This window comes from Argentina silus (genome assembly GCF_951799395.1).
Source record: "Argentina silus genome assembly, chromosome: 20".
NCBI classification, from domain to species: Eukaryota; Metazoa; Chordata; class Actinopteri; order Argentiniformes; family Argentinidae; genus Argentina; species Argentina silus.
The window spans coordinates 2,712,017-2,737,741 of record NC_139674.1 but is presented as its reverse complement, the minus strand read 5'-3'; the positions used below and the strand labels follow the sequence as shown (position 1 = coordinate 2,737,741).

The window sequence follows — 25,725 nt, the reverse complement described above, 5'->3', positions numbered from 1 at the left end:
GGAGCCTCCTGTTTCTGTAGAGCGAGGTACACCCCTGAACAGGATGCTAGTGCTATGTGCCAGTGCTGAGTGCCAAGCTGAGAGTCATCAGGTCCCATTTTTGACGGTGGACATTTTATGCAGTCCTTCTGGAGAGATAGTTAAAGAAATCATAATAAAAAACTGGTCATTCCCTACACTGAGGTTTCCTGTACCCTGCAACACAATTTTACAATGGGAGAAACACTATCACAACACACATTTGTGTTTACCTAGTAGCTTGTGTAACCATTTCAAAAGGTCATACATTCCATTTTAAAAAGTCATACCTTCTATGATGCATCTAAACCATACAGGTAGTTTGTCATAGTTGATCTGTCATCTATATACATGGAACACTGGATATATTCAATTACCACTAGAAGCCCTGGGTCCTCATTAGTCCCAGGCCACTAGTGAGGTCCAGAGACATCCATTTGCTGACATTAGTGTAACAGTGTAATCATTGAATTCAAAAAATAATGCACTGGTTGTGTTTAGGACTTAAGAGTCAGTACAATACCACATGTTGTATTTTAAAGAGTTTACATATTGAATATAAGATATTGACAGATATAATTTGTGTAACTTTAGATAGCCTACTGTAACAAAACAAAGCAAAAAAGTCAAATGTGAAGCACCAACGCTTGATAACGTCAAACAGAACACAAATCTGAAGCAATAATGACATGTAATGAAATATAATTATACATACAGTGCCCTGCATAAGTAATAGGATAGTGAAGCATTTTTCTTCTTTTGGCTCTATGCTCCAAAAGTTTGGATTTTAAATCAAACAACAATCAACATCTCTACTTTAACCTACTATGAGGTTAAAGTAGAGACGTTTAGCTTTTATTTGATGGTATTTGTGTACATATTGGTTTTACCATTCAGAAATTACAATACTTTTTATGCATATGCCTATTTCAGTGTACCCAAAAGTGATGGGACACTTGGCTTAACAGGTGTTTCTGGTTTATTAGATGTGTTCCGTCACATCTTCTAGACATCATTTTTACATCATAAGATAGCTCTCAATGTCTAGTATTGATTCTAGGCTTTGCATTTGCGTTTAGAGTCTGCTATTGGTGTCTGTGAACAGGAGGATCAAAGAGACATCAATGAAAGTCAGGGAAGCCAGAAATGGTAGGCCAAGGAAGACTTCTACAGTGTATGACCGAAGAATGCTCACCATGATTAAAAAAACCCTCAAAACATCATCATCAGCTTTATCATACAGTAGGACAATGACCTAAAACATGCTGCCATAGCAACTAGGGAGGTGCACTCGGGTGAATCAGCTGTAGGCATTGTGTCATTTACCAGAGACCCGATCATTTCATGCTTTTCACACACACTAACCACTATGTTATTCTCCTATCAACCGGAATGTGATCAAGAACATCAGTGTTGAATAAAAATCAAATAACAGCACAAACCAGCACCTTGTGTCCAGTTACTGGCCATTCTTAACAAAAGGGTGGGGGAAGGTCTGTGTGTGCTTGCTTGAGCTCCACCTATAACAAGCTAAAATAGTTTCCGAATAACAAACAAAACCATGACAATTTATCCAGCACACTCTCCCCTTTCAAACGATCCCTCAAAAAGCGCTATACAAAATAAATGCATTATTATTATTATTATTATTATTATTATTATTATTATTACATTGTGTGAACGAGAGAAGGTTGCCTTTTCAGAAAATGTGGAAAAACAACTGTAGGCTACTTTTCTATCCAACCTCAATCCCATTGAAACCCAACATCCTTACTACTGTCTCGCATGAAAATTCCTAACTTCATTCTGTAATCAATACATTACATTATTAATGCAGATTTTTTCTTAAATATATTTTTAGGGCATTTCTGCTTTATTGGGATAGAGATAGTAGAGGTTGACAGGAAGGATGGGTGAGAGAGAGGAGGGATGACATGCAGGATATGTCGATGGCCGGAATCGAACCAGGGACCTTGCGATCATATGGTATGCGCCTTAGTGTGCTACGCCACTGAGCGCTCTAATGCAGATTATTAATTATTATTATTATTATTATTAATTATTATTCATGTCAGACTACTCTAAAACATTTCCCCCTGTTTCTCTGTGCTGTGAGAGAATGTGTGATGATGGTATGAGAGTAGATAGGAGGTCCGATTGCTTGGTCCTCAATAAAATAACCTGATATTTAAACCATTTCCACTCTTCATCTCTGCAATTCATGAGCTACAATAATAAACTTGATTTTGCCAATGTATCTGATATCTTGTCCGATATATTGTACATGTAGGGCTATCAATCCTTTATGACTGCCATATATGTTGCATGTAATGCCTTGCTAAAACAGGGTGCGAACATTGCAAAGGTAAGCCTTGAAGCAATGCTAATACATTTGAAATATAAACACAATAGGTTGATCAATAGCAACTGACCCTCTCAAGGTAGGCTACATGACCCAGATCACTTGTTGTGCATCTTGTTTTTTTCTGAGAAAGAGGAAGCAAGAATCTGAATGGACACTTTCCTATTAAATGTTTTTAAATGCATGGTTGTCACACTGATTCTTGGAATCATATCATTGATGCAACAGTTTGGGAGTGTGGAGTCGTGTACTGTGCTGCCCCAAAAAAAAAAAAAAAAAAAAAAAACGTGACAGGATATTTCATTGCTGTTAAATACTGTAGTACAGTAGAAAGACCCTCCTTTTCATGACCATACACCACACTCAGGTCCTGCCAACAGTGTAACAACAGTGTTAGTTAATGTCAGTCCTACCAGGACAATGCTTACCATCAAGATAACAGTAGCTGTCATTTTGCTCTTCATTCAAACCTCCCGGTGTTCGACTCTATCAGGTACTCTATGTTTCCATTGACTTCCACAGCAAATGTTGGTACTATGGCTACATGTGGGGAGCAGGATAGTATGTAGTAGGGTAGAGATAGAGCCACATGTATACATCCCTTTAGCTGGAAATCAATTGGTTTAACTAAATCTGCCTGAGATTTAGATGGAACCAGATGTAGAATGGATAAATGGAACACTGCATAGCCTAAGACACTGTACTGTATTTAGAGTGTCTTCTCAAAGTTAATTGATTGTTGTAACCATCCTCTCTTTCTTTATAGATGCCTTATTTGGTCTCTTCAATGCAGATCAGGTGAAATGTGTGAACAGTCATGCCACCAATGGACCTTTAATGGCAAGTTGTGCGTCCATCAGTAAGTTTCTTTCGTTCCGCTGGGTATCTGGAGGGCGGCTCTTCTCCCCTCTCTGGACAAAGTGCATTGGTGTCCAGGGACAAAATGAGGGCAGTGGACTGTGCTGGTATGATTGTGATGAGAAGAGTGACCTCCAACAGTGGGAATGCAAAAATCAAACACTTCTTGCCCTCAAAGGCCAACACCTGTACATGCATATCAACGACAATGCTGAACTAGTGTTGTCTAAAGACATGGGACCCAGGAGCCGGTTCACAGTTACTGGTACGACAGATGGCCCCTGCTCAAGGACACACAGAGGTACAGTATGATCATACACCTCTTTCTGTAGTGCATTGGTTATTTTACCCCATACCAATGGTAAAGTGGAATGTCACTGGAGACACCTAAACAAGTGCACAGCTGTAATAACACTTGACTAGTGTTAAATTTGTTTTGCTTTGCCCATCATCTCTGAAACGGAGACAGTGTGAAAAACTGTGTGTTTAAAAAACGTGACACAGCACACATGTCTTAAATATCAAATAAAACATATTTGATCAAAATCATAAAAAAGCTAAAATAGCTTATAAAATAAAATATTTGCTAGTCTCCTATAGAGCTTTTAATATAAACTTGCTTTGTTGTCATGGTATTCTTTGATTAAGATGCAATCACTTTACTAGTGTATTCAAACTGAGGAATGTTTCAGAACTGGGGGCAGAGATTGCTTCCCAAATATGAAGCACAATCTTTATCATAATAACAACGCTTTTCCACAAGATCGGGTCCCACTCCAGTCTTTTTTTGGGCCCAAGCACTGGTGTTTTTTGGGTGTGTTGTGTTTCCACCACCAAGGGTAATTCTGAGGAGCAGGGAGGAGCAAACTATCAACGTTGTCAAAAACGTGTTTCCTGGCTAGTTTCACCCTCAAACCAGCATGGCTACTCATGACTGAAACAATAAATCTGTGAATAATTTTATTTTTTTTCTCCAGCGAATTTCTTAATACCATGACTTTGAAACAAGCAAATGAGTTGTGAGTTGAATGTGAGGTATTTATTAATTTTAGAAATGTTAATGAAAACTAGCATAGATTGTTCAGTTAGACGGCCAGGTGAGCCAGTCACATTTCCCATGAAATTAAATGGCTGTTTACCCGCAACTGAGCAAACTTAATAGTGCATAGAAATGCTTCTTAACATGACTCCGAATTAATTTTTACCGTTTCTTTTCGACAGTTTGCAGTTGCAGTTTTCAGGCTATATTTGGCTGAATTTTGTTTATTATTGGCAATGACGTGTTATTTTTCTGTCCAAAGACAATATTTCTTTATCAAAATAGTTGTTTAAATTTTTTTTTTACATCACAATCCTACATGCACTCCTCTTGTTGGTACCACTTCAATTAATCACAAAGCAAGATACATTTTTGCAGTATTGTTATATCAAAGGGTGAAAATACATCATACTGGTTAACCGTCCAAGGTTGAATTTTAAGTGCTCTGAAATTGGTTTAATTCATCACAACTGTAAATGATGAATGTTGGCATAAATGTACATGGGTAAGCTACCATACGAAACAATATCGGGCAAATATAAATTATTATTATATACATTTCCCCAAAACTCTGCATTTTTCAAATTAATGTTATAGGGCAGTTAATGTCAATGTTGCCTCTTTCAACCAATCAATACAACGAAATCAATACAATCCATCTTATTGGGTACTTCCATGCTGTAGGCTATTGTAGTTTTTTGTCTCGTATTGTAGCAAACATATCCTCTATATCCTCGACTTCTGAACTTCACAACTTAGTTATCCAGGATCAACTCTTTGAGGGAACTCTTTTTACAGTGGTTCAATCTTTCGACATTTACAAAGTTTGTGGATCCATGCAGTAATTTTTTTGGGACATTTGAGACATGATTCCGAAGTATTGCTGTCAAATTTATGAATGACATCCCTTGTGTAATAAATTCTGTTCATTAATGTATACAGAATCAAAAAAGGTGGTCATTAGTTAAAATGTTGCTGTCAGTCATAGACATTCTTCCCATTTATCACCAATATAATTTCTTCCAAGGTTGAAATTCCAATAATTTTTTTCTAAAAGAGCTTTGCAACGTTGCTCGCAAGTTACCAGCTAAATCGCTGTGATTTTGGCGTTGGGCTACACGTTTCTGGAATGGCCCAAGTGTAAACCACTGCCCTGGTTTATCCCACTTGCAACAAAGATAAGAGCTCGAGTTAACCCGAGTATGTTGTGGCATTAAATATGATGTCTTGTCAGCTGTGTGAGTAGATCTCGGAAGGATCAAAGGTTGTAATGTGCCCTATTAGTTTTGTACACCTGTCTGAAAGTATTTCATGCTAAGTTGAACACAGTAGCTGCCTGAATGCGCTCACTTCTGATCAGGAAATGTTCACTTGATGCAAATAGCAGATATCATTTGAATACAGTGCTGTACCCTAGGTGTATAACATTAAGGGCCCATTAATTGCTTTTTACAATCTTTGATTGAAGAGATTCAACACTTTCTATGAAATGTTTTAGAGCAAAAACAACAAACCTAGAATTTCTAGATTTGATATACATGACTACTAAATAAAAATGGAACTGGGACCAACTCAATTACTAAAAGATTTCCTTTATATTAATATCTGTAGTGTTCAAGAGATTGACATTACATTTTCAACAAAAACACCTATCCTGCTCCTGCGTCTTGACCTTAACACATTTCCTTGTTTGTTCCAGAAATATTTACCATTGATGGTAATGCATACGGCCAGCCTTGCCAGTTTCCCTTCTTTTACAAAGGCCGATGGTATGGAGACTGCACCACATTTGATTCCCCTGTCAATCGTGAATGGTGTGCAACTGAAACTAAATATGAGAATGAACTCTGGGGCCACTGTCCAAGTACATGTGAGTATAAGAGAGAGAGCAAGGCTATGTGCCTGTTCTTACTGTACCTGTAATAGCAATTTAAGGGTTGATCAGTATTCTAGTAATAAATACAGAATTGCACCAATAACTTTGTTGAACATGGGCATCAGTTGCTGTCAGCATTAAAGAGGCACTTTACCATCTTCGTGAAAATGTCTTGGCTGGACAGGTGTTTGTGGCTGTAGTTTTTGAAAACTCTTTTTCATTTCTCTCACTCCCTTTCTTACAGCCACTGAGAACTGGGATAAAAATCCTGTGACAAAGGTGTTTTACCAATTCAACTACCATTCTGCCTTGACCTGGCACCAAGCCCGGACCAGCTGCCAACAGCAAGGCAGTGACCTGCTCAGTATCACCGAACCTCAAGAGCAGTCTTACATAGCAGGTAGCGCCACCTGGTGGCTCCGCTTTACTATGCATAGCAATTGGTAGCATGGTTGCTATGCCTATTTCAGCTGAAGTATGACCACTTATTCTTGCATAGCAGAACATTCTCAGTTTGTATGATCTGAACCTTGGATAGCATCTGTTTCTACCTGATACTAACTCTTTGATTGATTGATTCTCTGTTTGGCTCACACAAACAAACACACACACACACACACACACACACACACACACACACACACACACACACACACACACACACACACACACACACACACACACACACACACACACACACACACACACACACACACACACACACACACACACACACACAGGTATATTGGGAAAAGAGCACTTTCAGTTGTGGATAGGACTGAACATCCTGGACCAGGAGAGTGGATGGCAATGGAGTGATGGGAAGCCTTTCCGCTACCTGAGATGGGATTCTGGTAAGTGTTCCCAACATGCTCTCACACAATATTAGAAGACCAAACACCTGACTATGTGGATGGTATCATGAATGCTATTTGTCATTACTATCACTTACTACTATTGAGGGTGGACTTTATGAGTGATTCCTATCTCTGGTTTGGTTCATATTGTCCAGGCCCACCTAATGATGTAGCTGTTGATCTCTTGCTTTAGGGCATCCACTCCCTGATCCCGGGCAGAACTGTGGAGTCCTCAATTCTGCAGTGCAGTCCTACTGGCAAAGCTCATCCTGCTCTAAGAAGCTCGGATACATCTGTCAGAAGGGCAAGCATGCACCTCCTGCTCATCCAGGTGAAAATATGATTTTATATTCCACTCAACCCTACTCACATATTGTTGCACATAGACCTCATCATGTGCTGTATTGTGTCCAGAATATGATATCTGTGATTTATTAGGAAGAGTATCACATCTTTTCTTCAAACATTCTCACCTTTTGGTGTACAGTTGAGCCTGGATTTTGTACAAGTCCATGGATTCCCTATGCTGGCCAGTGCTACCACCTTCGGCGTGCTAAGAAGACTTGGTCCGATGCCATGAGTGAATGTCGCTCAGAGGGAAGTGATCTTGCGAGCATCCACAACATAGAGGAGCAAAGCTTTGTCATCTCGCAGCTGGGATACGGTGAGTTAAAGAATAAAGCACTCCTGCTCACATTTTAGACTTGACAACTTGTCTGTGTCATTGTCTCACCAAGAACAAAGGGAATAATAAAAGTATGGAGGATTTTGTTGATTGTATCTCAAACAAGCTGGACATCCATTTCTGAAAAATGTTTTGTCTGAGAGGGTATGCTATATTGAAGACATCCTCTTGTGTTTTTTCCTGGTCTGCAGCGTCCACTGATGAGTTGTGGATCGGACTGAACGACCAGAAGACACCCCTTCTGTTTGAATGGAGTGACCACTCCAGCGTCACCTACTCCAGGTGGGAGGTTGGGATGCCCATCCACACCAACCGTCAGAGAGAGGACTGTGTCCTCATCAGGGGAGAGGTATTGACTCTCCCTGTTTCCATCACATCCCCTGCATATACCATATCACCCACATTAACCTGCGCAATACTTTGTCTGTGGGGGGAAACAAGGAAGGTAACAAGGTGTCCGTCCAGCTTTGTGCTTTCCCTGAGCCAGTCATCTTTCTGTTGCAGGAGGGGAAGTGGGCTAGCCAGATGTGTGAGAACAAGTTTGGGTTTGTCTGCAAGAAGAAGTCTGCCTCCAAACCCTCTGGAGATCAGGTTGAGACCAACCCAGGATGCAAACCTGTGAGTTCAGTAAGCTAGCCTAGAATATTAGTCCGTCTCCCTGGTGTTTTGTTGGGTTTGGTTTGGGCAACACACAGTGGACGTGGCAGGCCACTGTATATTTATGTCCCCCACTGCTCCAAAAAAAAAATGATGTCAGTATCCCCATATTTCAAAAAAGTCCATATCAATATTCAACACTTTGCGAAATACATCGGCAACCATAATATAACATGTTAGTTTTAGTTTCCAAATAAAATGCTCAGTTCTGTTTTAAACAAACTAAATACATTGGACTTTCCTGACAAATGTGCAAGTAGCTGTCTCTCCTGGTTTAATTACTTTGCCAAATAGACCATGTTAACCTTCAGTGAAATTAACAGTAGAGTACTCTCGCTTGTGTTGGGTTTGGTTAAATCTTGTTTGTATGTTCTTCACTCAAGGGTTGGAACAGGCATGGTTCCTATTGCTACCTTTTAGGATCAGAGACAAAGACTTGGATTGAAGCTAAAGATACATGCCACAGCTCAGGCTCTTATTTGGCTGATGTTTCAAGCGGGTAAGAAAGAAACCAAGACTTTTTGTTTCTTTATTGTAATTTGTATTTGTAAATGAGGTCAGTTCAGCAACACTGTGCATGCTCTACCAGGTTTACATTATTGTTATTCTCAAAACAATTCATCAACATTTCTATAAACAATACCATTTAAATCCTCGTAGTTTTCCTAGCTCAGTATTAGAGACCAGTGTAGTTCTCCTGTCTAGTGTAAAACTGAAGGTTTTGTTTTGTGTGAATCTTTCCAGAGTAGATAATGCATTCCTCATCAGTTTGGTGGGGACGAGGCCAGAGAAGTACTTCTGGATTGGGCTTTTTAACCAGGATGATATTGACAATTTTGTGTGGACAAACACAAAAAGAGTTAAATTTGTCCACTGGAATGCAGAAATGCCAGGTATGGGATAAGGACAGCAAAAATGGCACATATCTGTATATTCCAGAAAGACTTACTATGTGGGACAAATGATCTTTCCTTGCAATTCCTCTTTTTATCCAAAACAACAAGGCAATAGACTGGGTTGTGTAGCCATGACAACTGGGATTTTAGCTGGATTATGGGATGTGCTGAGCTGCACCAATACAGAGAAGTATGTCTGCAAGTACCTGGCGGAGGGGGCGGTTGTGACCCCAGCCCCGATCACCCCAGCCCCTCCCAGCTGCCATGAGGGCTGGTCACCTGTGGGAATAAGAAACTACTGCTTCAAGGTAGAAACAACATCAGCAAGTTTATTGTTGTTACACAGTCTAAGGTACATGCCTATGCAAGATGTCTCATCAAATTAGCATTTGTATTTTAACTGTATAATAATAGTTGTTTTGCTTGTGTCTCTTGTCATGTGGTTAGATAAACCCAGAGTTGTTTCTCTCTTTCTTGTCCCAGTTTTTCACAGTGCCACGGTCAGGTAAAAAGACATGGTTCGAGGCTCGAGACTACTGCAGGGGGATTGGTGGAGACCTGCTCAGCATCCACACTGCTGCTGACAGTGCATATATAAGGTAAGACACATTCCTACACTTACCCTTCTGTATGTCACATTTAAACAGTCAGGAAATGTGTTCAAACAACCACAGTTTAATATAATGACTTGTTGTGACCATTTTAATCGATATGATGCTCTGTTTGCCTACAGTCGACAGCCTACAGCAAATTAGATTAGATTAGATTAGATTAGATTCAACTTTATTGTCATTGTGCAGAGTACAAGTACAGAGACAACGAAATGCAGTTAGCGTCTAACCAGAAGTGCAAAAAAGCAGAAAGTGCAATGAACAGTATATACAGGTAGTGCAGTATATGAGCAGTAAGTAGTGCAGTAGTGCAGTATAGTACAAGTAGTGCAGTGTAAGCAGTATATGAATTAGCAGTGGCATTATAAGCAGATAAATAGGTTGCAGTATGAACAGTGTAGCAGCATATGAGCTGTATAGGCAATGCAATCTAGCAGTATATATGTATTAACAGTAGCATTAGGGTAGATAGCAGAATAAATATAATATGGAATGCCGTATGAACAGTATAAACAGGTATGTACAGTATGTACAGATATGTGCGGTGTATTAACAGTAGTATTAAAGAAAATATAGGAATATGTACATTATGAACAGTATAGACAGATTATGAACAGTATGGTACAGTATATGTACAGAAGAGCAGTGGTATGGAGTAAGAGCAGGTTGGGGGGGGGGGTTGGTAGGTTGTCACCTAGGTGCAGGGTTCGAGTTCAGTAGGGTGACAGCCGCAGGGAAGAAGCTACCTCTGAACCTGCTGGTTCGGGTGCGGAGATGGATGGTAACTGTTATAGTTCATTTTGTACTCAAAATTGTAGGGTTGAAAATTGCACAGCAGAGTTTCTGCATTCGCCTTTGATTGGTCTTGGACTGTACTGTAACTGACCACCAAATGGTGCACAAGCCCTATCGGAAAACTGTAAACTGAATTAAATTTCATATTATTTTAATATTTAAGGCGTGGAGCAGGCTGGATTGGTCTCAGTGCTCCGGACCCTAACACTGGCTACGTATGGAGTGATGGATCACCTGTGAGTTAGGCTGAAATATCAAAAGAGTTTGTCTTTAACTAAATGTGAACAGTTTCTCTTTACATGGAAAACCTCTGTTTAGAGACAGTTCAGTTACCGAAAGATGTCTCTTGTTGACAAACACACCAAAACGTGTCTTTCATGTTGTTACTATACACTTTGTTGGGTGATGCTTGTTTAAAATTAGCATACAAGTTTGGCAGGATAAACAATTGTTTTGTACATTGTGTTGTTTGTTTATCACAATTATTTTCCTTAGCTATCTTACCAACACTGGATGGATGGAGAACCCAACAACCACAATAATGCAGAATATTGCGTTGAAATGACGATGTACTATTGGCAAAGGGGGGAGTCTTGGAATGACGCAGCCTGTGAAAGCTACAATGACTGGGTGTGCCAGATACGTAAAGGTATATTATGAGGACTGCCTGCCTGTTTCTTTCTGTCTGAGTCACAGGATCTGGAGGGAGATAGAGGATCTGTATAAGAGGTGAAAATGACAATCACACGTAATGACTGTCACACTGTATATTGTGTTTCTATTACTATGGACTTTGTTTCACAATCAGGTCAACGTGGCCACAGCCTACACAACTCAAACATTTAATTCACTAAGTTAGTTACTGTAACAAAGTCCGTTTATACACAGAGGCAGACGCAGTATCTCGATAAGGGAATTGGTCCCGTTTATTCATAAAGTATTCCGCTGGCACTGTTTGGCTTTCCAGCCTCGTCCAAAGTCTCTCTCTCTCCCGTCTCAGTTCTCGGCTCTCCTCGCCTCGCCTCGCCTTCTCCAGCTTAGCTCCCCTACTGAAATGGCAGAAGCACACACATCTTAAACATTCGCCGACGAGACTTAATTCGCAGCAGGTGTGCAACAAAAGTCTCGCCGACACAACCCCGGCCACGGTCCTGTAGCTCCCTCTACAGGCCGAACGCTGCATGTCCCCCCACATACCCCCACCGCCCGACACAGGCCGGGGAACCGACGGCCGACGACCTACTCCCCCCCCCCTGCACGGGAGAGGAAGTCTGCCACGACCATCTGCGCCCCCGGTCTGTGCACGACGGAAAAGTTGAAGGGCTGCAACGCGAGGTACCACCGGGTGATCCTCGCGTTTACATCCTTCATGCGGTGGAGCCACTGGAGGGGGGCATGGTCGGAGTAGAGGGTGAAGGCGCGACCCAGCAGGTAGTAGCGGAGGGTGGCGACCGCCCACTTGATGGCCAGGCACTCCTTCTCCACGGTGCTGTACCGGCCCTCCCTCTCCGACAGCTTGCGGCTCAGGTACAGCACCGGCCGGTCGGCCCCCTCCACGCACTGGGTCAGCACTGCTCCCAGCCCTCTATCCGACGCGTCCGTCTGTAGGGAGAAAGGGAGGTTAAAATCAGGCGCATACAGGACCGTTTCTCCACAAAGAGCCCCCTTAAGGGCCTCGAACGACCCCTGGCACTGGCCCGACCATTGGACCGGATCCGGGGCACCCTTCCGGGTGAGGTCCGTCAAGGGACTGGCCAGCTCTGAAAACCCTGGTACGAACTGGCGGTAATATCCCGCCAGCCCCAGGAAGGCCCTCACCTCCTTCTTTGTCTTGGGCCGGGGAGAGGCGGCGATGGCCGCAGTCTTTTCAATCTGCGGTCGCACCTCCCCCCGTCCCAAGTGGTACCCCAGATACCGGATCTCCCTCCGCCCGATCACGCACTTTTTCGGGTTGGCCGTTAGCCCCGCCTGCCTCAGGGACCGCAGAACAGCAGCCACACTCCGCACATGCTGCGGCCAGGTGTCACTGTGAATGACAATGTCATCTAGGTAGGCCGCAGCATAGGCGGCGTGCGGCCGCAGAATACGGTCCATGAGGCGCTGAAAAGTGGCTGGGCCTCCGAACAACCCGAAAGGGAGCACGGTGAACTGGAATAACCCGAGCGGAGTGGAGAATGCCGTTTTCTCCCGGGACACCGGCGAGAGTGGAATCTGCCAGTATCCCTTCGTGCAATCCAATGTCGTGAAGTACCTGGCCGTACCAAGCCGGTCCAAGAGCTCGTCGACCCGGGGCATCGGATATGCATCGAACTTGGAGACCGCATTAACCCGTCTATAATCCACACAGAACCGTATAGCCCCATCTGGCTTGTTGACAAGCACGATGGGGCTACACCAATCACTGCGGGACTCCTCGACCACACCCAGCTCCAGCATAGCTTCCAACTCCGTGCACACAACGTTTCGTTTGTGCACCGGCAACCTATAGGGACGCGTGCGCACCGTTAAACCCGGCTGCGTTTCTATATGGTGGTCGATGAGCGTAGTCCGACCGGGCAGGGGAGAGAACACGTCAGCGAACTTAAGCTGCAAATCTGCAACGTCCGCGGCCTGGCTAGCAGAGAGATGGTTATCAATATCGACCGGAGTGCTAACTTTCGATTTTGGGACTTCCGGACCGAACTCCTCTCTCTCCGGAATTACCGTAGCCAGAGCAACCGTGACCACGTCGTTCCATTTTTTTAGGAGATTGACGTGATACACCTGCAAGCTATCCCCCTGGTCCGAGCGTACAACCTCATAATCCACGTCCCCCATGCGACGTGTGACCACAAACGGCCCTTGCCACTTCGCGAGTAATTTCGTGCTGGAGGTGGGTAACAGTACGAGCACCTTGTCTCCCGGTGTAAACTCTCATAGGGTAGTCCCCCTGTCATACAGGCGTTTCTGACGCTCCTGGGCTTGCAGCAAATGCTCACATGAGATAGCCCCTAAGGCGTGGAGCTTTGTGCGCAAGTCGAGGACATACTGGATCTCGCTCTTACTGTCGCTAGACCCTTCCTCCCAATTTTCTTTAAGCAGGTCTAGGACACCCCGGGGCTTACGCCCGTAGAGTAATTCAAACGGGGAAAACCCGGTGGAAGCTTGGGGAACTTCCCGCACCGCAAACAACAGGGGATCTAGCCATTTAAGCCAATTCCGACTATCCTCGTGGACAAACTTCCGGATCATTGACTTCAAGGTCCGATTGAACCGCTCACAAAGGCCGTCAGTGGCCGGGTGGTAAACACTGGTTCGAATCGCCTTGATGTTCAACAAGCCATACAGTTCCTTGAGGGTGCGTGACATAAAATTAGTGCCCTGATCGGTGAGAATCTCTTTCGGGATTCCCACGCGGGAGATGACTTGAAACAATGCTTGCGCTACACTCCTGGCAGAGATATTGCGCAGAGGTATTGCCTCGGGGTATCGGGTGGCGTAATCTATCAAGACCAACACAAATCGATAACCCTGTGTGCTCCGGTCAAATGGCCCGATAATATCCATCGCAATGCGGTCGAACGGGTTCTCGACCAATGGTAAGGGCTGCAAGGGGGCCCGTGGAATGGCCGGGGGATTTACTAACTGACATTCCCGACAGGAAGCGCACCACCTACGCACCTCTGCCCGAATCCCCGGCCAATAAAATCGAGCCATTATACGGTGCAGTGTTTTGTCATACCCAAGATGGCCCGCCATGGGGTTGAAATGAGCCGCCTGGAAGACCATTTCGCGGCGGCTGCGGGGAACCAGCAACTGGGTTACTTCCTCCTGACTATGTGAGTCACGACTTACTCGATATAACCTGTCACGGATAATCGCAAAATAGGGGTGGGCGCGCACCGTGTCTGGCCGTATCAAAGTACCATCAATTGCTATCACTTGGTCAAAGGCTGATCTTAGGGTCTCGTCACGAGACTGCTCGAGGGGGAAGTCGCCTAGCCGCGGATAGTTCGGCGGGGAAGTCTCGGGGTGAGGCGCCCCCGCCGGCTCCGGCTCCCCGGCAGTGTCGCGAGGCGCCGCCTCGGCACAGAGCACATTACACGCCACACACCTCCCTAGCTGTCGTGCACGCATCCCGGTAGCCCTCTTTACCGCTTGAGGAAACCCCTCCCAATCCACACCTAGAATCAGGGGATGCGTGAGGCGTGGGCTAACCGCCGCCTGTACACTATGGTTTTTCCCCTCAAAATGAATTTCGATAGCGACCACCGGATATTCGTGAATGTCCCCATGCACACACCTCACCCGCACCCTCGATGCCTTCAACAATGCCCCTGGCCGAACCAGGCGCTCCTGGATCATGGACTGCATGCAGCCCGAATCCAAGAATGCCTGGTGCGTATCACGTTGTATCCTTACCGGAATACGATACGCCGCTCCTGGTCCGGGGGGAGGGCCCGGTATGTCGCCGATGCGGACGACCTGTCCCACGTCCATCGCCCGACACTCGGCCTGCACGTGGCCCGGCCGTCCGCACCGCCAACACACCCCCGCTGTCGCTCGAGGTGCTCCCTGTGGGGCCGGGGTCGGTTCCGGATAGGTGGGCCCCTGCCATCTTGTCCTCGGGGCGGGCGCCGGCCTCTCTCCTTCTGCTCCCCCGGTTCCTCCTGGGCGTTGGCCCCCCCCCCCTTGCCGCGGGGCCGGGGTTGGTCGTTGTGGCCCCCGCGGTGGGAGGGAGAGATGGTCCTCGGCCAGTCCCACGGCGGTCTTGAGGTCCTGGGGGCGGTGGTACTGGACCCAGGCGGCGGTGCGGGCCGGGAGCCCCGCGAGGAACTGCTCCATTACCACCCGGTTCCCTACCTCCACTGCCGAGTTGTTCTCGGGGTCCAGCCACCGCCATGCGCTGTCCCCCAGCCGCTGGGCGAAGGCGAAGGGCTGGCACCCCTCCTCCATTGTCATGGCCCGAAACCGGCACCGGTGTTCCTCCGGTGTCAGGCCCAGGCGGTCCCGAATCGCCCGGGCCAGGGACTGGTAATCCCGTTGGGCGGCCGCCGGCAAACTGTGGGCCGCGAGCTGCGCCTCCCCTGACAGGAGGGGCAGCAGATGGTAGGCCCACTCTCGGTCCGGCCACCCCGAGATCCTCGCCGTCCCCTCGAACACCGTGAGGAACGCCTCCCGCCGGCCCTGGTGAAGTCCTGGAGGAGGGCCCTGTCCGCGACCCTCGCCGCCGTCAGCTCCTCCAGCGTCGCCTGCTGGGTCTGCTGCAGGGCCGTCTGTTGCTCGAGGACGAGCGTTATCCTCGATATTGCCGCTGTTAGCGTGTCCATCTTGCCTGTATTCTGTGCCCCACGTTGGGCGCCAATGTAACAAAGTCCGTTTATACACAGAGGCAGACGCAGTATCTCGATAAGGGAATTGGTCCCGTTTATTCATAAAGTATTCCGCTGGCACTGTTTGGCTTTCCAGCCTCGTCCAAAGTCTCTCTCTCTCCCGTCTCAGTTCTCGGCTCTCCTCGCCTCGCCTCGCCTTCTCCAGCTTAGCTCCCCTACTGAAATGGCAGAAGCACACACATCTTAAACATTCGCCGATGAGACTTAATTCGCAGCAGGTGTGCAACAAAAGTCTCGCCGACACAACCCCGGCCACGGTCCTGTAGCTCCCTCTACAGGCCGAACGCTGCATGTCCCCCCACAGTTACATTCCAAAACATTTACTTAAGGAAGGCCCAAGAACAAAGTTTCCACAGTTACTACTGTAAAACACAAAATTGCTGTTTCATACTTCTATATATGCATTAGGCTTCTCATCCAATCTCTAACCCCACAATGCGTTTATTAGCCTGTCCAAAGTACTATGAAGTTCAGCTTCTTTCTCCGTTCCTGGGACTGCAAGTATCTCAGTATTTCCCACTGTAGGCAGCCTACTTCTGAAACCCATTTTTGAGGACGGACACAGGGCACAAATATTTCAGTGCAAAAAATTGGTCAGATGCAGCCAGTGCATTAAAAGAGAAAACTTGTTGAACCAAAGTGTGGATAGAAGTGTCCATAGACTTTCAGGGTAAGGAACCAAATACTGTATGTGATTTGGTAATTTTGCAAATTATCATTTTCAGCTATATTTGTGTTTTGAAAATACTAAAAAAGCTTTCTCTGAACAGAAAATCTTTCTTTGAGTGTGTTTGTCTCTGTGTTCTTACTCCTTGTCTGTGCACCTACAGGAAAGACACCCAACCCTCCTCCCAATGGCACTATCCCTGGTAAGTCACAAATGTCGGTGTTCCACTGACACAATCACAGTGTTTTATTTTGCACAGTGGCTATAGGTACAGACACGTATTCTGATATTGTTCACTATTCATCCGGTAGTTACTATGATGTCACTTTCTTCATCTACCAACTGTTACGGTCAGATCTAATGAACCCAAGCGCGGACACAAAGTCAGGACACAAATATAAAAGAATAAGGTTTTTAATAATGGGGGCTGGGAATGGGACAAGCAGGGGAAAATGATAAACGGGGTAGGGCAGACAGACAGGGTAGGCGGCCACATAGAGCAAGTAGGGCAGGCAGTGCAGGTAGGCTAGGTAGGCAGGTCAGGTGGGTAGTGCGGGCAGGCAGGTTGACAGGCGGACAGGTAGACAGGTGAATAGCAGGGTAGGGTTTCTGGGGAATAAAGGAAAGACGATCAAAAACAGAGAACAAACACGAGGACTAGTATCTAGAATACTAAAGAGGCTGAGAAGCGAGACTAACGTGTAGAAACACTGAATAACGATCTGCCGATGAGTGGATGAGTGGACTCCTCAAAAAACAAACTGGTTAGCTAGGTTGAGATTTCTTTACTGGGTTGCCATGCCAATCATTCCAGATCTATCAACCCAACCTGCGTCCCTAATTACGGTGATATTTCATGCGTTCATTTCTGTTTGCAGTTGGATGCTATTCCATTTTTGATTAGTTACTTAGGAGCTAGCTTTGTAAACTCTACCAACATAAGTAAGCGTAAACATAAGTATGCGTAAAGTTGTCAGCAACTCTACTAACATAAGTTAGTGAATAGGTAGTGTGTTTCTAGCTTGCAAAATACACTGTGCTAGCTCAAACAACAAGATAACTTCAGCTACATCATTCTTACCATTGTATTCTTGTTGCATTTTACCACAACATTCTTTATGGCCAGTTTCATTGAGCCTGTTATCTGTGCCTACCGGGAGCTGTCACAGTGCTCACTGCTAGTGCTACATAAAACGGGAGGGATGTAAAACGAAAACTAATTATATTATTGGTTTATTTGATTGAGCTGTACTGCCCAGAGCAAGCAGATCTCGCTGAAGAACGTGAGCGATCATTGGTGGAAATCATATCTTCTGTTGACGTATTACGAGGAACCAATACCACACCCAAGGAAAACAAGCTCAAATTTGATGCAGAGTTTGATGCAGAGTTTCATAGTGTTACTTCAACCTCTTTGTGTGCAAATGCCATATGAAACAGAAAAATCTGGTCTTTGACTACAGTTGGCCCCTTTAAATACAAAAATCATTATGAGATGATATAAGAGATTATACCACATATAAGTCATGCAAGTCTTATAACAAGTTTCATAAGTCATTATGAACACATTATAACTATGCTCCAAGACTAAGTAAAGTGTTACTGTAATTTCATCATTGTTCTGTCACATCCCTTCTAAATCATGACCCCTACACATGGAATACACTATCTTTCAAATGCCAATGACTTCCCAAAGTATTAGTTCATCACCATTGGGAACATATGGAACTAACAATCTTTTCCAACCTCTTACAGACTTTAATGTCACAAAGGATGGTTGGATTGAGTATGGAGGCAACCAGTATTACTTCAATCAAGAAGATCTGGCCATGGATGATGCAAGACACTACTGTCAGCAAAAGCATGGTGACCTGGTAGTTATCAATGGAGAACTTGAAAATCAGTTTCTATGGAAACAGGTACACAACTATTCTTTGGATTCGGGTTACCTTTCAAAGACAGTCAACAGTCAGTCAGCCAACATGGCTTATAACCTCTTTATTGTACAAGCATATAACTATTAATGTTAACTTTTGTTTTATTTCTTGCCCCAGATATCAAGAAGTTATGGACATTTCTATATTGGATTAACAGTCGATCTTGATAGGTCATTTGGGTGGGTATCTAAGTATTTGACACCATTCCCATGTTTGTAGTATAAACAAAAATAGCCTCAACAAGCCTATGAGCCCTCAACGACTTGTGTTGTTGAAAAAAGCAACTGCAGTACTTAGCTACAAAGATTGTGGCAAAAGACTAAAGGCACCATCCGGCATCACTGTAACTACTTAACACGGAAAACATGGTGTTCTCTTTCAGTTCATAGGTTAGACATCTCACTATGGAATATGTACCAGAGCATACCCTATTTGCTAAAACTCTACTCATACCGAGCGAAGTTCTCTCTAGTTTGGACTGAATTAGTCACTAGCCTAGCTACTTTCTCTCGTGCCGTTCAGGTGCCATGCGAGTTTTGTTGCTAGCTGGTGGGCTTATATAATATATGCCATTTAGCTGACGCTTTTATCCAAAGCTCATTGCAGTGAGTGCATACATTTCAGTATACAGTATATGATCCCAGTAGGAATCAAACTCACAACCTAAGCATTGTTAGCACCATGCTCTACCAACTGAGCCACAGAAGACCACACTGAGCCACAGAAGACCAGAAGCTTTCGTTGTCTAGATCACCATCAAAGTGCTCCCACTAACCTGTTGATAAACTTCAGTCTTCGCTACTACCCCGTACGTGGTCTAATTCGTCGGCTACGCGATGAGGTGGGTGGTTGTTCACACGGCTCCATACCAGTTTGTTTCTCTTTATTCTCATCATCTGGGTTTTATGATAATCCAAACAGCGGCAGGGAAACAGATTGGATATACAGTGCCTCAACAAGCACCTATGGACCTTCCGTTTCCGAATGCTCACGCATCGCATTCTCTTGGAGTCTCTTTGACCCAACTAATGGTTTACCACGGTAGACCTCAAGATGTGCTTTTCGCCATGCAAGGTGTTTCGTCTAGCCACGATAGTCTCATACTGAATGTTTGAGGCTACTTGGGCGCATGGCCTCCTGATAGTGGTAGTCCCACTTGGTCTCCTTCTCATGTGAGAATTCCAGCAATTGGTCATAGCACTCCAACTGGATCCTTCTCTGCATCGGTGCAGATGCATGCTTGTCTCCACATGTGCCTAACGGCGCTACAGCAGTGGAGAGACCACTCGCGTCTGCTGAGAGGCTGCCTCATGGGGAGAGTCCTCTCACACAGGGTTGTTGTAACGTCCCGTCCTGTGCATTAGTGTTGTTTGTCTTTGTTTTTGCTATTCATTTAATTACTGTTTTTCGTTTCTGTCACTTATTTATCTTCCCTTGTGTATTTTCCCGCTTGTGTAATTGTCTACCCTGCCCGGATTGAATTCACCTGTTCCTTTCCATCATTCTCTATGTACAGTTGTGGTCAGAAGTTTACATACACTTGTAAAGAACATGTATGTCATGGCAGTCTTGAGTTTCCAATCATTTCTACAACTCTTATTTTTCTGTGATGGATTGATTGGAGCACATACTTCTTTGTCACAAAAAACATTCATGAAGTTTGGTTCTTTTATGAATTTATTATGGGTCTTCTGAAAATGTGACAAAATCTGCTGGGTCAAAAATATACATACAGCAGTGCTAATATTTGGTTAAATGTCCCTTGGCCATTTTCACCTCAATTAGATGCTTTTGGTAGCCATCCACAAGCTTCTGGCAAGCTTCTGGTTGAATCTTTGACCACTCTTCTTGACAGAATCGGTGCAGTTCAACTAAATTCGTTGGCTTTCTGACACAGACTTGTTTCTTCAGCACACTCCACATGTTCTCGATGGGGTTTAAGTCAGGACTTTGTGAAGGCTATTCTAAGACCTTAATTCTAGCCTGATTTAGCCATTCCAGAACTTTCCTCCAGAAGGCCTTTTCTTTGTCCATGTGATCAGCAGCAAACTTCAGTCGAGCCTTAAGGTGCCGCTTCTGGAGCAACGGCTTCCTTCTTGCACGGCAGCCTCTCAGCCCATGGCGATGTAAAACACGTTTGACTGTGGACACTGACACCTGTGTTTCAGCAGCTTCTAATTCATGGCAGACCTCCTTTTTGGTGGTTCTTGGTTGACTCTTGACCATCCTGACCAATTTCTCTCTCTCAGCAGCAGGTGATAGCTTGCGTTTTCTTCCTGATCGTGGCAGTGACACAACTGCCATGCATTTTATACTTACAAACAATTGTTTGCACAGTTGATCTTAGGACCTGTAGCTGCTTTGAAATGGCTCCAAGTGACTTTCCTGACTTGTTAAAGTCAATGATGCGCTTTTTCAGATCCGTGCTGAGCTCCTTAGACTTTCCCATTGTAGCGTTTTTGGCTGAGTGTAATGAGTGTATCAAACGAGCCCTTTTTAAATGGGCTGAAATAAGTCACCAGCTGTAGTCAATCATAATCACTCATAAGAAATTAAGAGGCCATGCCACAAAGCAAATTTGAAATTTGACACAACTTTCTACATCACCAAAATTGATAATTCAAGATGTATATTTTTGACCCAGCAGATTTTGTCACATTTTCAGAAGACCCATAATAAATTCATAAAAGAACCAAACTTCATGAATGTTTTTTGTGACAAATAAGTATGTGCTCCAATCAATACATCACAGAAAAATAAGAGTTGTAGAAATGATTGGAAACTCAAAACTGCCATGACATACATGTTCTTTACAAGTGTATGTAAACTTCTGACCACAACTGTATATAGTCTGTGTGTTCCTCTGTCTTGTTGCCAGTTTGTTTATTGTTCCTCTGTGTCAATACATTCCAGCAATTACCCTAGTTTTCATGGTTTTGATCTTTGAGTGTTTTTTGACTTCACTTTTTAGCCTTCTCCCTGTTAGACGATCTGCCTTGATCTTGGAATTGACCACCTGTGTACTATACTCTGTTTTGCCTACCCCTTTCTGGATATACGCTACCTATTGACTGCCCACCTGTGTACCAAACCCTTTTGCTAGTAAAACTATTATTTTGGATCAAGCCTGTGTCCTGAGTCATGTGATTGAGTCCTCTGTCTTCGTACTTGTTATTACAGTTGATGTCAGATGCGTCATTACAGGGTTGGGGGGCAGTTTACAAAGGATGTTCAATGAGTGGCATGTGGTCAGACTCAATGAGCTCTGCCCATATCAACGTTCTCAAGCTCTAGCCCTCAGGCACTTTATCCATACCTACAGGGACTTCCATGTCCTGGACAGGTCGTCCATAGTGATGTAGGTCAACCGCTAAGGAGGGACAGCACGTTGCTGTTGGTCTTTAGCGATGAAGGATCGCAACACTCCTCTGGATGTGGATGTGCTGGCTCACGAGTAACCAGACGCGCTCCTTTACGCATTCCCTCCTGTCAGCCTACTTTATCCCACTCTGAACAGAGTGAGGTCACGTTGTCTTTCTTTCTCCTGACTGCCCTGCATTGACCAGGGAGACCACAGTGGGTGCAGCCTTTAGTGACTGTCCACTTGAAACTTTTCCTTAAGGCAGTTTTGTTTTTGGTAGCAACCTCCATGCACTCTCGATTTATCCTTCATGCACTTAGTTTGCCCCAGGCGACTTTGGGTTATGATACGTCCTAACGCCACACTCATTCCAGAAGTCATTCCTATGACATACAGTAGTTGTGCTACTGAACGTTTTCCTTCCATCTCCTGCTGCTTCTTCTCCGGAGGATAGGCATCTGAACACTCTCTGCCTGGTGTGGGCACTACACATTTACAAGGACAGATCTGAGGCGTTCAGGAGTCCTCGTCACTGTATAGTGGCGCACAGTATTAAACACAGAGAAGGGGTAAGTAGTGGATAGATATATCAACAAATAAAATATGTGAACCTGCACAGTGGACATGTTTAAATGAGGAACGTGTTGACAAGGACACCAGGATTTTAAGGGCTATGGTTAAAAAAACATGGTGACAGCTGTACTGTACTTTGGGAGATCTTCACATTGTACTGTAGGTAAAGATGTGTTCTTCACCTACACACACACATACACACATATATAAAGCTCAAATGTCTGTGTGTGTTTTGGAAATGTTAGCTAGAAATGTTTTATTAAATCATCAGCTCTGAGTACTGGCCTTTTTCTTAATTGTACTTTGGTTTGTGTTTTGTCCTGCCCAGGTGGATGGATGGCTCTCCAGTGGTGTTTGAGAAATGGGACCAAAATCAGCCTGACTTCATAAACAATGATGAGAACTGTGTGGTGATGGGGCATAAGATGGGTGAGTGAACCGACATGAGCTGAGACTGACTGATTGGTTTAGACTCACTGCTGTTATTGGCACACCTGCAAAAAAATAAATGCAATATCTGTATTACAGCTGTTTTTGAGGTAGACTTTGCTATTTGATGTAGCCACAAAATAGCCCTGCAAATTATATAGATAATTAGCCTAATGTAAAACAATTCACTCGCCAGCATATTTTGTCATGTGGCTATCACGTTGCATTGCTCGTGAGTCAACAGAATGTCAGTAAAACGTCTTGCTTAGATCAGTGTTAATTTCATCAACAAAATGAATGACGAAAAGATTTCTCTATTTTTCCGTGGCAGAAGACGAGACCATAACTGACTAAATAGACCCAGAAAAAACTGTAACTAAAAGAAAATCATTTGCCATTTTGGTTGACTAAAACGAGACAAAATTATCTCTGTGACTAAAATCAGACTAAATGGATAAGAGTTTTTGGAGAGATGGAGTTGTTATTTGCTTGGTGCAATCAAAAGCATGCATGACGTTAGCAGAGTTGTAAGACTTTCTCATTGCAACGTTGCAATGTTATTGTTGAAAACGTTGCAATGTTATTGTTGAAAAATGAATAGGCCTACCATGCCAGGCCATTTGCATGTCATGACCACCCCCATCTCTGCCCGGCAAACTTTCTCCAATCTGGCCAAAACCAATCATTGATGCAAACAGGCACTCTCTTGTTATCGGCAGAAAAAGGGGCTAATGTGGATTCAAACAAGTCAGAATGCAAAGTTTCCACAGGAGAAGAATGTTTTTGCACCAACAAACTGACAGGGAAAAATATGACGGATCTCAAGACAGTCAGTGAATCTTCACATTTGAGAGGGCCGGTTGGTGTGAGCAATGCGCTGCGCAGAATCACTGATCTACAAATCATCCGCGGTAAAGAAATAGGCACTGATTGGGTGATCAATATTAGTGAATCTGCGCAGTGCCTTGCTGAGGCTGGTCCTCTCAAACACAGAGCTTGTTTTTGCATTGATTCGGCCTACTACCCTTTATGTGCCCTGTCCAGGCATGTGACTTTTAATCTGCTGCAGAGTAAGGTGTTATGAACATAATTTATTATGCATTCAAAATTATTATTATTTTAGTCAAAGACTAGACTAAATCTAAAAAAGGGTGCTAAAATTAACACTGGCTTGGATGAAGCTGAAGTCGTGAACATCTCTGAAGTCATTTCACTGTGGTAACGTTATATTGTTGAATCTACCTTTAAGGTAAAATTATGAAAATATCTGTAAACAATGTTTTTGTATGACAGAAATGATTCCAAGGATTAAACTTTTATTTATCCAGGTTAGTCTCATTTAATTCAATTCTCCTTTGCAAGAGAGCCCTGGTATTTGGTAAAATAGTGAAGGTAACATATATATGTGAACTTGTATCTGAATAGTCTTTATTAAAGTAATATTGTTGACAGACATTTCCGCCCAAGGCTCGGAAGGTCTGTTGGACCAATGCATCAAACATGGCCTTCGTTACCCAATACAAAGATCGACAAAACTCCAGACACATAGCCATTGGCCTCCAATCAGTCATCTCCCACAGCACCTCCCCCCAGTGCTTGCACACCATACATTTCTGATTCGGAGCCACGCCTCGCAGTCATATGATTCGTAAAAACATATTATGAAAAAAAGTTCACTCCCACGAAGGCCAGATTTGAGTCGTTGTTATTCCGGACTTATTTGCACATTTGCACTGTTTTATTATTATTATTGTTGCTTTTTCATTATCACATGCTGCCTTAAATGTTGTTATCTTGTACATTTTGTTTAGTATATATTGTATATTTTTTAGTATTGTACATTTTACATTGGTTGGCATTCTGCGGACAGCAAAGCAAGAATTTCATTGTACAGGGAAACATGTTTTCTACTGTGCATATGATAATAAACACTTTGAATCTTGAATCTTATATGCGCTGGGCACAATAGCCTGCAGACAAGGTTATGATTAAATTATCTTATTTATCTTATCTCCTCCACATTTGTAGGGTTCTGGCATGATTACAACTGTGGGACAGGGCACAAATCCATCTGCAAAAGGAGTGGGTTACCTCCAGCCAACAGCACTGTGGCCCCCACTGTGCCCCCCAAAGGTGGCTGTCCACCTGATTGGGTCAGCTGTGAGTCAAAGGTCAGAAAGACTCTACATTCAGTGGAAGAGATGAAGAGATCAGATAAATAGAAAGATGATGATAGAATGCCTAATGGGGGTACTTCCCTAAATGTGGTTGGCTATGTTCACATACTTTGTCAATGATTTCTGATGTCTAACAGAGCATTTTAACATTCACATTATAACAATTACATTATTGTCTTCCACCATAGAACATTCTAGTTTGTGTGTTTCTCAGGATTTGTATATGAATGTACTCTTTGTTACCTATAGTGTTACAGGCTCATTGAATCACACCAGGGCACATGGAGTGAGGCTAGATCACAGTGCATACAGATGAGAGGAAATCTAGCATCTGTTACGAGCAGGCGTGTACAAAGTGTGTGAGATCATTTTAACCTTAATGAATATGAATACAAATATGATTATGCTCATCATGAAAATGCCCAATGGATCCGAGTATAACTCTGTCAGTAAAGAGCCGAACCATTGACTTACACCTGACCAAGACTCTCTCCTATGGGTTGTAGCATTTTTGACCACCAAGATGGTTGATGGAGTTACTACAGACCTGTGGAT

The 25,725-nt window shown here is 44.0% G+C and overlaps 1 protein-coding gene across 1 annotated transcript; it reads left to right on the top strand.

Annotated features, from left to right (window-relative positions):
- Window positions 1–2,916: 2,916 nt before the first annotated feature.
- Window positions 2,917–25,215, top strand: LOC310820253 (macrophage mannose receptor 1-like; the record flags this gene model as incomplete). The annotated part of the gene is made up of 16 exons (XM_083691834.1): window positions 2,917–2,941; window positions 3,147–3,539; window positions 5,977–6,147; window positions 6,398–6,549; window positions 6,920–7,007; window positions 7,204–7,341; window positions 7,498–7,674; window positions 7,887–8,044; window positions 8,200–8,313; window positions 8,736–8,851; window positions 9,097–9,245; window positions 9,357–9,556; window positions 9,732–9,847; window positions 16,857–16,895; window positions 22,893–22,993; window positions 25,022–25,215. The coding sequence occupies 16 exons, from the start codon at window positions 2,917–2,919 to the stop codon at window positions 25,213–25,215; spliced, it is 2,331 nt and encodes a 776-aa protein (XP_083547960.1).
- Window positions 25,216–25,725: the final 510 nt, after the last annotated feature.